This window comes from Panthera leo, chromosome B1, assembly GCF_018350215.1.
Source record: "Panthera leo isolate Ple1 chromosome B1, P.leo_Ple1_pat1.1, whole genome shotgun sequence".
NCBI lineage: Eukaryota > Metazoa > Chordata > Mammalia > Carnivora > Felidae > Panthera > Panthera leo.
In genome coordinates, this window is record NC_056682.1 from 112961818 (window position 1) to 112979760 (window position 17943).

The window sequence follows — 17943 nt, forward strand, 5'->3', positions numbered from 1 at the left end:
CAAATTCTGAGTTCTTACACAAAGTTATCAGAAAGGATTTTTTTTTCCTTTATGGCTTACATAGAAACAGTTTCAAAAAAAAAAAAAAAACCTCCATCTGTTTCCTCAGCTTCCAATATAAAGCTAACCAACTGAGTATTACTCTTCATGTCAGAATAAAGACAGAGGTTTACATGAAATGCTCAGCTAGTTATAAATGAGAACATATTCCCTCACACACCTAAGAACAGTTCGGGAGCCGTGAATTTTTATAGTTGGTAGCAGATTACCTCTAACAACCAGGAAGGAAATATACATGCATTAGAAAACAAAAATTAAGCCAATATATACACCCAAAGACGAATCATAAAAACATATCCAAGTATACAAAACAGAATGAACAGGTATTTGAAGGCAGTTTCTGGGAAGATATGAATGCCTTTTCATGAGATTACTTACCCACACAAGTAGAATTCCCCTTTCCTGAGGAAGAGCCTTCAGAACAGTCCCAGCCTTGCAGTACTGAGAGACTAACAAAACTAAATTTAAAAACTACTGGCAACAGAATGATAAGGAAGAGCAGCATAATCTTGATGGGCTTGAACTTTCAATAGAAAATAACTTGACTTTGTTCGAGCATAGCCCGGGCAAAGTCGGTCCGTCTGACCCCAAGTGTGTCCCCCTGGCTTGGCCTGCAGCCCTGGGGCATCTTTTAATCCGCTGTTTTGCTGTAGTCCTCCAGTTCTGTCTCCTTCAACTCAAGACAGCCTGAAAGGGACACTCTGGTAAAGATTTCTTTCTCTATGTTTTTGGGAAGTCCAAGTCCCTAAGAAATGCCTGACACCTTTATGACAAATTTCGCAGTTGAACAGCCACACTCTGGAAGCCTGCAGCTGACTTCGCTATGATAGGCAGAGCGGTGTAGGCAACGGCTAGAGAGAGAGAAAAGGAAAGAAGTGATGGAAAGTTCCAACAACGACCCTTGATGAGGCTGAAGGGAGAAATACAGAGACAGGATTGCTCCCCAAACAGTTTCTCTTTATGAAAAGTAGAATGACTCCCTTTCCTTTTTAAAGCCCTTTTGGCTCCACCTCCTCTCTCCCTTAGTGACACTTGAGTGAGCCTCTGTTTGCAAATGTGAATGTGGGCAATTCCACGCTACAGGAAAGCAGGGACGGCTGCCAGAGAGGAGATAACTGGCTACTCACCATAAATATTCCGGGCAGAACTAGGGAGAGAGCAGTTAGGGGGCTGTGGAGTTGCTCCCGGTGTCTTGGAGGTACCTGCAGAATAGTGACTAGGCTTTAATGTCTTGAAGGATGGAAACAAAGTTAATTTTTTTTTGTAATGTTTATTTTTCAGAGAGAGAGAGAGAGAGAGAGAGAGAGAGAGAGAGCAGGGGAGGGGCAGAGAGAGAGGAAGACACAGAATCTGAAGCAGGTTCCAAGCTCCGAGCCCAACACAGGGCTTGAACATGTGGACTGTGAGCTCATGACCTGAGCCAAAGTCGGCGCTCAACCGACTGAGCCTAATGGAAACAAAGTTAAACCATGCTGCCGTGGTGAACAGCAGTGCCAATAATTCAGACTTAGGAGTAATTGATCATTCACAGGAGCAATATTAGAGCACAATGTCAACACCAGTGCACATTCCTGGAACTTAATCGTTTTTTCTCTCCTGTATATTTTATAGCGGAATTTGAAAGATTATTCTTTCCAAATCAAAGGGAAATCCCTGAAGCCAAATGAAGAGATACAGTATGCACAGACACCTTTTCTTTCAGCATGAGCATAATAAAACATCATGAGGGGCCAGGAGTGCAGGGAAAGGAGTGGGTTGTTATTATAGAGCCGTGTTGGAAAAAATAAGCTAATAGTGCAAAATCTGGGAAGCACTGGAAATCCAGCAGAGCTGAATGCTGTCCCTTCGCAGACAATTTAGGCTATCTTTTCACATATCAGGGATAGAAAATAAAAGCCTGAAGCATCCACTGGCTATCTCCTCAAACCACTTTGCACTTGGAGAAACAGCAGTTATTTCGTCGGGAAGACACCCAGAGCCCAGAAATATCCAGCAAGGGCAAACCATTTACACCAGAATTGATGGACAATGGAAATTTCTGCCAGTTTACTTCATCCTGGAAAACAAGCTTTCATGTAAGTTGCCCAGAGGTAGTGTTCCAAGTGCTAGTCGAAATGTAGATAAAGTGATAGTCACAAAAATAACAGTCACACTAGTGAACACCCATTCTGGAAGAGAACGGGAAGAACTCCAAGCCTTTTACTCATATTTAATTATGTCTTCATCATTCCTCAAATACTGGGTCACTTTCTGAAACAGCTAAAGTCAGGATTTCTCTGATTTTAGCCGGCCTCTGCCAGACAGCTCTGATTTCTTACAGGAGAAACAGACCCTGGCGGGCAGCAGAAGTCATGTGGGGGGATGTACGGAATATTCCATTGCTTTCTGAACTCACTTGGACTCAAGAGTCGGCATGAGTGTCCTCCAAATAACCTGCACTAAGTTACCAACCTTGTTAAGCTTCCCCTTCAGCAAAATGCACTGTCAGTGTTACAGGTGACAACAATTAGAAGGACAGTCAAGTATCAAGCTGGATTAGTCGAGAGGAGTGAGGAGGGTGATATGAACACAAATAGGAAGTAATCCACAACTATATTTATTCTATTTGGATATGAATATCTCTCATATTATTCTAGGTTGTAAAAAGGCTCACTTTCCCAATCACATGCCACCTGGGCTGATGTTATCATTAATGTTGAGCATAAGCCCCTTAGGAGATGACAGCGTCAGCATGGCTATGGTGGACGCCAAGACTGGTGACTGATGTGAAAGATCAATCTCAGCTAATCCACAGACAATCCAGGGTTTCCCAGATAGCAAAATCTTAAGACAGCTACCCACCCAGAAAGGACTTGCAGGGATATTTTATTGCTCCATAGTCTTACTCCTAGATAAAACTGAACCTCTCCTGGGCAAATGAATGTCCTCCTTATTTTAAAGTTGCCCAGAAATCAGTTTTATGAGAGAAATACCCACTTAGTTTCTGGGATTGAGTTAAATTAACTAATTCATTGATTAGTTAAACATCTATATCTGATAGGGCACTGTGTGGAGTACATGAAATAGAAGTCATGGTCCCCTAAGTTCAAGAGCTTGCTTAGGTGGATTAACAACAACAAAATATAGTTTATGAGTATGAGCTAATGAATGGCCAGTCACCAATTATTCTGGGGGTGTCAGGAAGGAAGGGGCAACAGCAACGAACTGTGGACTGGAGCATGCAGTGAAGCTTTGTGTGATACACAGGAAATCTCAGATAAGCATGGGGAGGAAGAAGCATGCTGACAAGAGAATGTGGAACAGGAGTGGACAAAGTGGACAAAGAAAAGAAATGCTTTTTTATTAGATCCTGATGGGACACAGCTCGATGGGACCTGCTGGCAGGTCAGTAAGAGAATTAGGCATTAATGGCAAGGAGACAGCTCTGAATGTTTTTAAGCATACCTGGACGTTAGTAGGAAACGGCGGGGGGGGGGGGGGAATATTGGGAGACATGGTTATATGTGTTGGTCACCCTTCTTACTTTCCAGATAAAACTTTCCTACTGAAGCACAAAGCATTTAATTCTCCCGGGCTACCTATTTGCTATATGCACAGCTGCTATTAATTATCACCACCACCACATCATCTATAGATTGCTCCCAATGAGCCAGGCATACAGGAAGTAGATGCTTTATTCACATCACCTCCAATCTTCCACATCACCTTGCCAGGTGGATATTATTGGTCCATTTCACAAACGAGGACACTGGAGATCAGAAGGCTGAGAGATTTTCCCAGTATCACACACAATTCAGAGTATATGAACTCTAAAGTCATTATTGTCTCCTTGTGAGCAGTGGTTTTGATCAGAATAAACAGGCTGGGGCATCATTAAAAGAAAGAGCAAAACTTAACACGTGTGTATATGACTGCAGGAACCATAAGTGACAAGGCAGTGTATTTTGCTAAGAGTAACTATTAGCACTTAACATCCACCTGCAGAAACAAACTATTTCATGGACTACCTCTATCAATGACTATAAGGTGAATCAGTGTAGTTCCTACAAGTTTAAAAACATTTTTTTTTTTTGCTTTTCAAAGAAAAAGCTGTTGGCATGTGTCTGGCATTCTTGGGATTCATATGTGGCAGAAACTGAAATGGTTTCAAGGGGAAGAAATTGGGAGAGACACAGTCACAAGAGTTAGCCACAAAAGGCAAATTATAATTTATCAAGATATAAATAAGAGATGTCAAAGTTTTATTGAAAAAGAAGGGCAATTGTGCTCCTTAGTATTTACCCCAATGAGCTGAAAACTTACGTCCACAAAGAGAACCTACAAATATTTATAGCAAGCTTTATTCATAATTGCCTACGGTTCAAAGCAACCAAGATGTCCTTCAAGAGAAGAATGAATAAATAAACTGTGGTATAGCCATACAATAGAATATTATTCAGGAATAAAATGAAACATCAAGCCACTAAAAACATGAGAAATCATAAATGCGTATTGCTAAGTGAAAGGAGTCAATCTGAAAAGCTACATACTACATGAATTCAACTTTATAACATCCTAGAAATGGCAAAACTATGGAAACAGTAAAAAGATCAGTGGTGGTCAGGGGTTGGGGTGGAGAGAGATGAACAGGGGGAGCACAAAAGATTTTTAGGGCAGTAAAACTATTCTGTATGATACAATAATGGTGGATACATGCTATTACATAATCATATATTTGTCCAAACCCCTATAATGTACAAGAGTGAACTCTAAACTATGGATTTCAGTTAATAATAATAATAATGTATCAATATTCGCTCATCAATTATAACAAATGTAGAACACCAATGCAAGGTATTAATAATAGGGAAACCGAGGGCGTGGTGGGGAGGAATACAGCAATTCTCTGTACTTTCTGCACAATTTTTCTGTGACTCTAAAACTGCTTTTATGAAAAACAGTCTATTTTTTTTAAGAAAAAGAAGGGAGTCACTATCCACTCTCCAGGGAAGCAATGCTATACTTAACGCACACATCAGTTAATGCCATACTTCTACCAAATGAAATCAGATTTTAAAAAGCACTTGGTAAACAAGAGTAAAAGAGGAATCCTGCCCACTCTCCACTTTTCAGTTAAGTCCACCCCAGTCACCTAGAAAGGTTCCTCTGACCGAGAGGAAGAAACAAGACTCCAGAAACTGAACAAATAAAAAAGAAGAGCAGAGCAATCTCTAATCTATAATTTATAATTCTATGAGGCAGCAACAAAATTTAAATCTAAAAGAACAGCTCATTTTAGACTGCATTGCATTTATTTACATAATCTCAGCATGACTGTTTGTTTGCAACCTGAGGAGTTTCTTGGGTGAAATTTGAAACTGGCCCTTGTACACGCATCCTGGGCTAGGAGAGACAGAAGAAAGAGGCAGGCCACTCCAGATTGACAGGTGGCAGTTTTTTTGTTACTGTTGTTGTTACTCCTGAAATTCAGAATCTTACTTAGAATCTATTTAAAGTAGGGGGGAAAACCATGTCAAGAAAGACCAGGTGGAAAACAGATTTCCAATAAAATGGAATTTGGGGGCAACAAAGGTCTAAAACGCCACAAAAGAGAAATGGCACCACAATTTTACTTGAACGATGGCTAATTACTTGCATTTTTGGCATTGTTAATCACTGAATCTGGGTTTTCCTCTGAATTCCACATAGAACATGCACTGCACAATTTTATCGTAAAATACCTGCTTTTTACACACATTTTAGGATAAGCTAGGGAGGCGGCAGTTTTAATAAGCAAGGAAACTTACTTACATAGGAGGCTTAACACAGGAGGCTGCAAGACGAGTGCACCTCTGCACTCACTCGCCAAAATGTTAAGAGTTTATACAGAAGCCTTACCTGGGTTCGTATTGTACAGATAGTCTCAACAACACTTTGCTCTTTCAAGGTTGCATCTTTGAAATGGCTCCGGCTACAGGAACCATAAGCGGAACGTATACTCCAAGTCCAGGACAGGAGGTGAGGAGCCTCTAACTGCGTGGTTCCGCTCGCGGGTCAACTGGCGGTCAGATCCTCTTGACGACCTTCTCCAGCAATACCTCCGTCGTCATTCTCTCAGGTATTTTTAACTTCTAAAAATGGTAAGGTTTAGGGAAAGAACCTCTGGCTTTTTATGTTAAATCATCCAGGGTACAATCTTTCCCCTGACCTTGAGTTCCGACGAATCTGTAAGATGCATAGTTGTTATTAAGTACAGAGCGTTCGAAGGCTGACGGGAGTACTAGAGACGCCGTAAACTTCATGTCATTCAAACTACTTGTTGGAAACTAATGAAAATGCAAACCACAGTTTGCAGTTCTTCCTTTGTTCTTATTGTATTTATAAAACTGTGAAACAGTATCTTCTTTCTCCTACCTCCAATGAGAGAAATTATTTGGGGGTAAATAATCATAGTTTACCACTTAAAATTGGAAGGATAGATGGTGGAAAATATTTGAGTAAATGATATATTTTTAAGATTTCAAACACCAGAGAACTAAAATAAATTAAGTTGCTTTCATTTGGTTTTCCCAGCCTGACTTCTAATTTAGATGCATTCATTTTTTGTTTTTATTAAAATAAAATTCATGCAGGGGTGCCTGAGTGGACCCGTTGGTTGGGCATCCCACTCTTGATTTTGGCTCGGGTCATGATCTCACAGTCATGGGATTGAGCCCCACATTGGGCTCTGTGCTGGGCGTGGAGCTTGCTTGGGATTCTCTCTCTCTCTCTCTCTCTCTCTCTCTCTCTCTCCCCCCCTCCCCCTCCCCCTCCCTCTTTCCCTCTCTCTGCCCCCCCACCCATTTCCTCTGTTCACATGCGCCCTCACTCGCTCGCGCTCTCTCTCTGTCTTTCCAAAAATAAAATAAAGTAAAATAAAATTTATGTAAAGAGAACAGATCTTGTGTGCAAAGTCTGATGTTGGTAAATGTATGTACACATTTAACAAACACTATGACCAAGATGTAAAATGTTTGCAGTACCACCAAATTTTCCCTTGTGCTCTCTCCAGTCAGTCCCACCCCCATCCACAGGCAACTGTTGTTCTAGTTTCTATCGTAGTTCGGTTTTATCTGTTCTTGAATTTGATATGAGTGCAGTCATACTGTAGGTTCACTTTTGTATCTGATTTCTTTTGTTCAACATGTTTTTTGACATTCAGCCATGTTGCATGTATTGGTACTTCTTTCTTTTTTATTGCTAGGAGTATTCTTTAGTATGAATATATCGCAATTTGTTTATCCATTCACCTATTGATGGACATTTGGATTGTTTTTAGGTTTGGCTCAATGAATGTTTTTATTTCTGTTCAGTTAATACCTAATTTCTGGTTCATAGGTTAGGGTTTAACTGTGTTTAACTTCATAAGAAGCTGCCAAACATTTTTCCCAAAGGGGCTGCTCCATTTTGTGCTCTTATCAGCAACACATGTGAGTTCTGGTTCTCCCACATCCTCACCCACATCTAGTATTGTCCATCTTTTTAATTTTAAATATTTTAATGTGTGACTTAACATTACATTGTAATTTTAATTTGCCTTTCCCTGATGAATGATGGTGTTGACCATCTCTTCTTATGTTAATTGATGATTCACCTTTTGTCAGTTGTCTATTTGTATCTTTTGCCCATTTCTTTATTGAGTTTTTAAAAAAAATTTTTTTTTAATTTTTTAATTTATAGTTCTTTATATTCTGGATATAAATTCATATCTGTGCATTTCAAATATATAAATATGTATATCAGCTCTGTGTATTACAAGTGTTTTCTCCCAAGCCATGTCTTGTCCATTCATTTTCTTAATAGTGTCACTGATGAGCAAAAGATTTTAAGTCTGATGAAGTCCAAGTTATTAATTTTTTTCTTTATGGTTACATTTTTTGTATGTGTTTTTTCAAATAAGTTATTGCTTATTCCAGGCTCAATATATTCTGATGTTTTTTTCTAGGCACTTTAGAGTTTTAGCTTTTATGTTGGGGTTTGTGATTCATCTTTATTAATTTTTGTATATTATGTGAGGTTGGAGTAGAAGTTTATTTTTCTCCACATATGTATATACTGAATATATACTTCAATTTGGGAAGAACGATATCATAACAATAATAAGTCTTCCAGTCTATGAACAGTTTATATTTCTCCATTTAAGTCTTCTTTATTTTCTCTCATCAATGTTTTTCACTTTCCAGTGTAGAGCTTTACATATCTTTTGTTAAATTTATTTGTATTTTATGTTCTTGAATGTTCCTATACATGAATAGTTTTTCAATTTTCTTTTTTTAAAATTTTTTTTAATGTTTATTTTTGAAAGACAGACAGAGCGTGGGTGGGGAAGGGGCAGAGAGAGACACAGAATCTGAAGCGGGCTCCAGGCTCTGAGCTGTCAGCAGAGAGCCTGACTTGGGACTTGAACTCACAGACCGCGAGATCATGACCTGAGCTGAAGTCGGATGCCTAACGGACTGAGCCACTCAGGCACCCCCAATTTTATTTTCTATTTGTCTGTTGCTCCTTTATGGAAATAAAATTGAGTTTTATATATGGACTTAATATCCTGCAGCCTTACTAAATATTTCATTATATAAGGAGTTTTTTTCAATGAATCCAAAGTCTAATGTGTTTCTCCCACAATACCAGATGAATTTTAAAATAAGACACATAGTCATGTTTTTTTCTCAAATATCAGCTACCAAATATCAGCCATCAGTCAGGAGCCACATCAAGAAAAAGACTGGAAAAGAAAACCTCTAACTGGCCCTATGAAAAGTAGACATTAATTACATTTTATGGAGGGTAAATCTGAAGTTGGAGAAGCTAAGGATCTGGCCCAAAGTCTCAGAGCTGTTGAGTGATGGAAATGGTATCGAGTGATGGAGATAGACATACACTCCAAGTCTGTCTGACTCTAGAACTTGTGCCTAAACCACTAGTCTCTAGGACTTCTTTGATTTTGCTAATAATGCCAAGATGGGCACCCATCCCCCATGCCAGCTCCTGCGACCAGGGCACCAACAGGAAAATATGAGTTACCCTATCCATCCTCCTATTCTCTTTTGCCAACTTCTTGGTGTCTCCCCTATGTTGAGAATTCCACCTGATAAGGTCCCTCTGGCTGCTGGTTGTGTTGTTTGAGAAATGAAGTAGTCTTTTTCAGTGATCCATAAAGATGTGCCGGAGATAATAAGAAAAAGACGCAGCCATTACATTAAATAAATAGATGTCCTGACCATCAAGGAAGTTTAATTCAGTACTCAAGACAGGGAAGTCAAATGTGAATGTAAGAAAACAACCTGAAGAATGAATGCAAGTGTTTGTGGCATAACCAATAAATGGTGTTATTCCAAACTCTACACAAAGACTTTAAATATATTGGAGAAAGAAGAGAGGAAGGGATTTAGCCACTTTTGCTGAGACCAAGACATCTTGGAACAATTGTTTAAACACTTGAATCTCAGATCCTGTGATAGCTCACCTGAATTAAATCTATGCCATGGAAAGGATTCATTCTCTCATAGGTCACCTGTGGCTCCAGTTTCCCTGGATGCATTCATGTATTCATTTTAGCCCTTTCATTAAATATATCTGCTAAACCAAGAATAACAAAATTATACAACTGTGGCATTGTACAGATAAAATTTGTGGGTGGTATTTTTAAACTATGCATCAGAATCTGACTGCCTTATTTATTGAAAGGAAAATTACATTGCTTCCAGGGAGTTTGGGAACTAACTATCATCTTCATTCTTAATCCTCTCAAATGAAGGAAATTACAAAATAAAATTGAGCTCACTATGCATATAAACAAGTAAAATGATGGCCTCAGTCCTCCGAAGTGTGCTGAGGCAAAAAGAAGCATTGAGATTATCTTATCTGGGCCTTAGGCTATAGCTTGTCCAAAATATAACTTCCAGAAGGGATCCACTTTATAATTATGACCAAAATGAACAGAACTGAGATTTGTGATTGCCTGGCCCACTCACAATATAGCAGACTTTGGCATGATTCCTGGCTTATATTCCTATTCTATATATTAGGAAATAATATTTTTTATTTCTCACCAGTTAGATAAGTGGTCAGTTTAATATAACACATATGTTGATCTTGTATCAAAATAAGTCTGACCTTTAAAAGCCAACTTGCATTTGGTACAACTCTTTTAGCAAGCAATTTGGCAACACATTTCAGAGCCATAAAAATATTCATAGGCGGTGACTATGTAATCTCACACTTGGCAATTTCTCCCTAAAGGAATAATCTCTCCACAAAAAAAAAGAAGTTATAATCATACAAAAAGGTATTGTAATGTTACTAATGGTAGCAAAAATTAGAAAGAGTGTTCATTTACAATAACAGAAATAGTTAAGAAATTATGAGATTATGATATACTCATTAAAAGGGAAATGTTTGTTGCAGTATTAATAGAAAAAATACAAATGCTTATCTGTCCTACAATTATAGTACTTACTATTTTTGTAAAACAGATAAAAGACACAGAAAAACTGATAGTGATTTATTTGAATAAGCAGTAAGTTTATGGGTGTTCCTTCCTTTTTAAGTTAAGATTTGGTTGTGTAAGTTGTAATTTTATGTATTTATTTTTTGCCCATAATCCAAACTTCATTGAAAAACTGACACCAAAATAGGAGGTCACTGTTGTATACTTTAAAAAATTAAACATAATTTAATTATCTTGGTAGAGTGACTTGAATTACTGAACTGATAAGGCGTTCTGCAATATAACACAAATTCAAGAGGTTATGTGGATCATTAGTGTTGCTTTCTTCTAGATGAGCACACTTCTGTGAGTCTGGCCTTCCCTCCTGTTGGCTGGTCCAACGCTGTTGAACAGCCTACACAAAGAACCATCTGAGCATGGCTGAAAACTGTGATAATCTTGTAATAACCTAGACATTTTACATCCATAAAATAGGAGTTTGGGCTTTGAACTAACCGTTTCTTTTTATGTTTTTTCTTTTCTTCTTCCAAGGACAGTGTAGTAAATCTCTACCCAAAGCCATGTTGATCCTTTTGCATTCCCAGCCAGTCCCAATCTTTACGGCTAAAGTTGTAATTTTAAAACAAACTTAGTAAGGTGCACCTGGGTGGCTCAGTCGGTTAAGTGTCCATCTTTGGCTCAGGTCATGATCTTGTGGTTCATGAGTTCGAGCCCTGCGGCAGGCTCTTTGCTGACAGCTCAGAACCTGGAGCCTGCTTCAGATTCTCTCTCTCTCTCTCTCTCTCTCTCTCTCTCTCTCTCTTTCTTTCTCTCTCTCTCTCTCTCTCTCTTTCTCTCTCTCTCTCTCTCTCTGTCTCTCTCTGTCTCTCTCTGTCTCTCTCTCTCTCTCTCTGCCCCTCTCCCCCTTAAAAATAAATATTTTTAAAAAATTAAAATAATGGAATTCCCTTAGAATGTTTCTCTGCTTCCAACAGAGCCACATTTAAACTACTCAAAATTCCACCTGGAATTCAAGACCTCACAGGTAAGGATTCTTCATTGTAGCCTCAATAGTTCATGTCAAGAACATTCAGGAGTCCAAAACATACATTCTATTTATTTAATTTTTTTTAATTTTTTTTATTAATGTTTATTTATTTTTGAGACAGAGAGAGACAGGGCATGAATGGGGGAGGGTCAGAGAGAGAAGGAGACACAGAATCCAAAACAGGCTCCAGGCTCTGAGCTGTCAGCATGGAGCCCGATGCGGGCTCGAACTCACAGACTGTGAGATCATGACCTGAGCCGAAGTCGGACACTCAACCGACTGAGCCACCCAGGCACCCCCATACATTCTATTTAAAACCTGAGACATAAGATGGAATGATTCTCCAAAGGATGCTTGGTTTAAAATTTCAAATCTCTATCTTCCCCATTATTAGCAAATTAATTTGTATCCAACATATTACATATTTCCAACATAGGAGGAGAAACATAAAGAAGCCTTGACAGGACAGTTTTTCCCTGACAATTACTGAGAAAGGACATGGTTACTTGACATAATTATTGAAATTAGGCATGTGTGGGTGGAAACATACACTTAATACTGTTTTATATGATAATTTCATATTTCCACCTGAAGTAGTTTTTTAGTCTATTTTTTATGTATAGGTATAGGTTTACTAAAGCATTTCCTTTAAAATTTCTCTTGAGAATATTTGGAGTTGGCCCACCACTGTGTCTCTTCAAGATGAGTCTTTCCATCACTTCCTATCAAGCTTGTCTTAATACTGTTAAATATTTTACTTTTCCTCAGATAAGTGTTAACCTAGTAATGTAATATGATTATGGAGCTTTAAAACAAATTTCCATGTGGAATGTTTCATGTATAGGAAATATTAGTTATATAATAATCTTTTTTAATGTTTATTTTGACAGTGTACATACATGAGTGGGGGAGGGGCAGAGGGAGAGAGAGAATCCCAAGCAGACTCCACACCAGCACAGAGCCCAACTCAGGGTCCAGTCTTATGAACCATGACATCATGACATGAGCTGAAATCAGGAGTTGGACACTTAACTGACTGAGCCACTCAGGCGCCCCTAGATATATAATCATCTTTATCCACATCTGAGTCTTCAACAAGAACAAATGATCTCCTGATTCACCATTCTTTGAGAAAAAATAAATGCCTGAATAGAAAACATAGCCCCCAAGAGGGTAGTCAAATCTGAATTAGATTGGCTAGGGATCAAAAGATAAAGGCAGGAATTGTGGCTGTAAATTAAAAATTTTTACATTTATGAGGAAAAACATAATTTTTTATCTTTTACATTTACTGAGAGATATACCAAAAGCATAGAATCAAAAGTTAGAAATCATTTTTGAATGTATCAGTGATAATTCATGTATGAGGTCTTCTGGATTTGAAAAATATTTATAGTAGGCCTGGCATTTATCTGAAGGGATTGGTGTAGTTTGAATCATTCTTGCAGCACCATAGGAATCACGTTCTACTTCTCATGCCAAGGAACTCCTTCACTCTTAGGAGAAGAGCAAATACATTAATAAACTCATGATCACACAAATAAGAAAGCCGATGCTGAGAATAGCCCTTGGATATATTTCCCATTTCCTTTTATGACTCTCTAAAATTATTATTGCTTAATGACTGGCTTATTCTTTTTAAGTTTTTACTTAAATTCCAGTTAGTTAATATACAGTGTAATATTAGTTAATAAGTATAAAAACTAAATCTAGTGATTCAACACTTCCAAATATCACCGGGTGCTCACCAAGACAAGCACTCCTTAATCCCCATCACCTATTTCACTCATCCCTCACCATCTCCTCTCTGGTGATCATCAGTTTGTTCTCTACAGTTAAGAGACTCTTTCTTGGTCTGCCTCTCTCTCTCTTTTTTTTCTTACGATCATTTGTTTTGTTTCTTAAATTCCACCCATGAGTGAAATCATATGGTATTTGTCTTTCTTTGGCTGACTTATTTTTGCTTAACATAATATTCTCTAGCTCCATCCATGTTGTTGTAAATGGCAAGATTTCATTCTTTTTTATGGCTGGATAATATTCCATGGTGTGTGTGTGTGTGTGTGTGTGTGTGTAGGAATATATATATATATATAAGGAATATAAATTTAATATATAAATATATATAATATATATATTAATATAAATATAATATAAATATTAATATAAAATATATATAATATATAAATATATAATATAAATAAAAATATATATTTATATATTCATCAGTTGATGGACTTTTGAGCTGTTTCCATAATTTGGCTATTATAAATAATGCTGCTATAAACACTGGGGTGCATCTATCCCTTTGAATTAGTATTTTGTGTTCTTTGGGTGTGCATGTGTTGGATCATAAGATAGTTCTGTTTTTAACTTTTTGAGGAACTTCCATACTGTTTTCCAGAATGGCTGCCCCAGTTCACATTCCTTCCAACAGTTTAAGAGGGTTCCCCTTTCTCTGCATCCTCGCCAACAGCTGTTGTTTCTTGTGTTTTTTATTTTAGCCATCCTGACAGGTTTGAGGTGCTATCTCATTGTAGTTTTGATTTGTAATCCCCTGATGATGAGTGATGTTGAGCATCTTTTCATGTGGATGACTGGCTTATTTTTATTTAAAGTTAATTATTGCAGAGGGAACTACTCCAAAGTACTCTTATCAGATTGCTAAGTCACATGACCAAACGTACATCTTGTTAATAAAGAGATAGTTACTGGCACAGAGCAAGCACTCAGTATATCTTTGTCAAGTGAAGAAATGAATGACTATCAAGTTAAAAGTAAAAACAAACAGATGAAAACATCCTGCAGTATGTGTGCATGCATTTGTGTGTGTGTGTGTGTGTGTGTGTGTGTGTGTGTGTGTGTGTGTGTGTGTGAATAGAGACTCAAAAACCTACCCACAGACAAATAGTTTCCAAAAACCCAATAACAGAAAAGTCCTCTGTGAAGCTGATGGTTATGTGAAGTACCTTTCCCCCATACAAGTCATTCCCCAAATATAGCATCATCCCAAAGTAAAACCCCACTTCATCATTTGGAAAATTCTGAGGAATACTAAAGGAGAATGGAAATGCATTGCTTCTACCCTCAGAGGAAATGAGGCCACTGGGAAAGGGAAGCCATGCACCCATGTGAGAAGCTCTGTGACCCCATACAACCTCCCAGCTGCCTAGGGAACAAAGCCAACGTGTGGATCTCAACCTCAAATGCCACGATGAGAGAGAGAATCTAGTGTGTGGCATTTGAGCCCCGTAGCCAGAGACACACCCGGTTTTCTACCACAGCTGTCCATGCTGTTCTTGGATGGGTACAAGGAGGAGGCCAACTGAGAGCAAAGTCAGAGGGCACAGGAGTGAATTTGGTGCTTAGACTCACTTACTATTTAAACAAATTGATCTTTGCTAGAATTATTTTTAAACCAGAACTTCATTTGATGGCTCTGTTCCTTTGTTTTTTCCAGCATGACACAGTGCTTGGAGCAATTCACAGTTACTGACTCTGTACTTAACATTCACCTAAAAGTCACTGATAAAATCGAGAAACAAATCAAGAGAGAACACCAAGCTCACCAAAACCCAGTAATATGCCTTTTACTTAATCTACTGTAAACAGACTACTTACTCTAAAATGAATAGAGGAAATTTTTCATTATCTTAGAAGTCTATTTCACATGCTTTTTAATGTTTCTAAACACCCAGCTAGTCACATTCCTGAGAAGGGTGACATTTCTGGGGCACAGAAAGAATGGTATTCATAGATATTTCCCCAATCACATTACTGCCTCCTGCCAAGAATGTCCAGTTGATTGCTCAAGGGAATGTATCTCACCTGAAATCCCTTGGATTGCATACATTTGTTTTATGCTGATTGTACTGAGTCAAATTCTGCTGGGCATTTAGTCCAGCAACTCTTAACCAAATTCTGTTCTTCTAGTCTAACATCAGGCTGCACTGAAGTAAGGAAACCTGGGTACCAATAATGGCTCTGACCTTGGATAAAACACTCATCCTTCTGGAGGTGCTGGCTTCCTTCTCTGTGAATTAAGAGTGTTGTACCAGATGACTTCTAAGGTGTCTTTTGACTCAAAGATAATATGTGTTATGATTGGCAGTGAATTGCAAATTACAGTTAATTTTTCATCCACTGAAAGGAATCAATCACAGCATTTTATAAGGAATAACGGAAAGCCACCTCTAACATCCTTTGTTACCAAAATAGGGAAAATGAGGCCCATAGAAAAAAGGTATCCCAGTTAGTGGTGGAACAGACTGAGACCAAAATCTCTTGACATGTTGTCATGTACTTCTATAACAGGCTGTCAAACACTTGTCTACTGAAAATGGAAGTCTGGCATGAGCTAAGGAGTGGAGGAGTGAAATGCCCCTCCTCTCTATTCTTACTGCTCTTTGCTAATTTTTCTTCTACCACTTACTACACTGCATTATAATTAGTTGAGTGCAGGTTTGAACAACATACACACACAGACACTTATGCACACTTAGATTGTGAACTCTTTGAGGACTTTGTCCACTCCAAAGGGTTTTACACGTGGTAGACACCCCATAAACATTTGCTGGATGTCATCCATGAAATGCTTCTAGGAGAATGTATGAGAAGCTGGGGGTACCAACAGTTTACTCCTCCTCTACTCCATGGTCTACTCCCCTTCTAGATTTTGCTCCAATAGCCCATAAACACAACCCGCAGATACCTACATAGAGATAACAGTAACAACCCTTATTACTGGAGGCACAGTAAGTTTCAGCCTACAAGATGCCCTGGTGAAGATGGATTTGCAAATATGGTTTGGACTCAGACCAAAATAAGGCTTCACGCTTCCCCCCCTTCTAGCCTTGGGAACTATTGGGATGAAGAGCTAGATGGACAAAGAGACTGAAAACAGAGGACTGCAAACAGCCTTGACAACCACCCAGGCGCCCACAGATCAGACAAGTCAGCCTGTCCCCCTCCTAGCCTGGTCACACAAGACCAGACATCAGGGAAGGCATCTAATTCTGACCAATCCATGAGGCGGGCAGTGCAGGAGGTAGGGGGCAGACTCAAGTTTGAGTCTGTTGACTGCAACTAGGATCCAGTTGACACTTGACTTTCACATTAGCAACTCTTCTTTGAAAAAGAGGCTTGAAGAAGGGGAGGAAAAAAACAAAACAGGAGAAAGAATGCCAAAAGAGCTTCTGGTGATACCTCCTTGCATGGAAATATCAAGATAGAAAAACAAAATTTCTCCTCTTGAGAATGAAACAATTATTTAAATTGTGAAGAATTTAAATCAAAAATATAAAATAAAATCATTTTTAACAGAATACTATATTTTTAATGTTTATTTTTGAGAGAGAGAGACAGAGCACAAGCAGGGGAAGGGCAAGAGAGAGGGAGACACAGAATCTGAAGGAGGCTCCAGGCTCTGAACTGTCACCACAGAGTCCGATGCAAGGCCCAACTCCTGGACCACAAGATCATGACCTGAGTCAAAGTCGGATGCTTAACTGACTGAGCCACCCAGGCGCCCCCAGAATACTATTTAAATGGTTGTATTGGTTTTATAAAATAAAAATTATTGAGAATATTTGGGTGATTTATATGAACCCATGGTGAATTTTTAATGTTTAAATAAATATTTTTCCTTTATAGAAGTAACATAATTATGGCAGAAAATTTAGAAAATATAAAAACACAGCAAGAGGGAAAAAGTTAATTGCTCATAGTCTCAGCCATCTGGAGGCAACAATTAATAACAAATGCATTTCCTTCTGCATACTTTTTAGAGTTTTGATCATATGATGTAAATGTTAATTTTAGTTTAAAACATAACATCTTTTCTAATGATAAAAGTAATATGCATTCATTGTAAAAAAATTTCTTGCCAAATACAGAAAAAAAAATCACTCTAAAATCCATAATTGGTATGTTGTTACTTTATGCCAAAAGGAAAATGAAACATGAAGTGCCAACATTTTGCTTTACAAAGCTTTTATGAAAGTCCCTGGTTTTGAATCTGCAAAGAAATCATAGTAGAAAGTTATACTTCTAAGGTAAGCTTCTATAGTTATAATTTTAAGGTAAATTCACATACTTCTAAGGTAAATGCTGAGCTAAATTTGCTTTCTCATTGGAAATTATTCGGAAAATTCTTTAGACACATCACTTCTTCAGATCTCTTAAATTCATTGTCTGTACAGTGTACACAGAAGAAGGTAAAGAATATATCCAACTCAATGCCAACATCCTAGTGGTCTCTCCAGGCTATATTCAGTTAAGATTATAGCTCAGAGATGGGAGGGTTTTAGTACTAAAATTTAGACACACAACTTTACTTCAATCATAGCTAAGCTTTTAGCAAATAATATCAGTTAGACATCAGGAAGAA

The 17943-nt window shown here is 38.1% G+C and overlaps 1 protein-coding gene, 1 long non-coding RNA gene and 1 pseudogene across 7 annotated transcripts in view; 1 reads left to right on the forward strand and 2 right to left on the reverse strand.

Annotated features, from left to right (window-relative positions):
• Window positions 1-1023, reverse strand: part of EGF (epidermal growth factor) — a 105175-nt gene extending 104152 nt beyond the window's left edge. For all 4 annotated transcript variants that reach the window (XM_042935684.1, XM_042935685.1, XM_042935686.1 and 1 more), the window contains exon 1: window positions 439-1023. In XM_042935684.1, the coding sequence (XP_042791618.1) occupies window positions 439-565 (127 nt within the window). In that variant the 5' untranslated portion in view covers window positions 566-1023. The remainder of the gene's footprint in view (window positions 1-438) is intronic.
• Window positions 1024-6092: 5069 nt separating this feature from the next.
• The window catches only part of LOC122217956, a 61387-nt gene continuing 49536 nt past the window's right edge, over window positions 6093-17943 (forward strand). For 2 of the 3 annotated variants that reach the window (XR_006201778.1, XR_006201779.1), the window contains exons 1-2: window positions 6093-6179; window positions 11503-11552. This is a non-coding gene — a long non-coding RNA (uncharacterized LOC122217956). Of the gene's footprint in view, window positions 6180-11502; window positions 11553-17504; window positions 17609-17943 lie in introns of all 3 variants that reach the window. The other variant, XR_006201777.1, reaches the window with a different exon arrangement.
• Window positions 10840-11090, reverse strand: LOC122217954 (annotated as a pseudogene).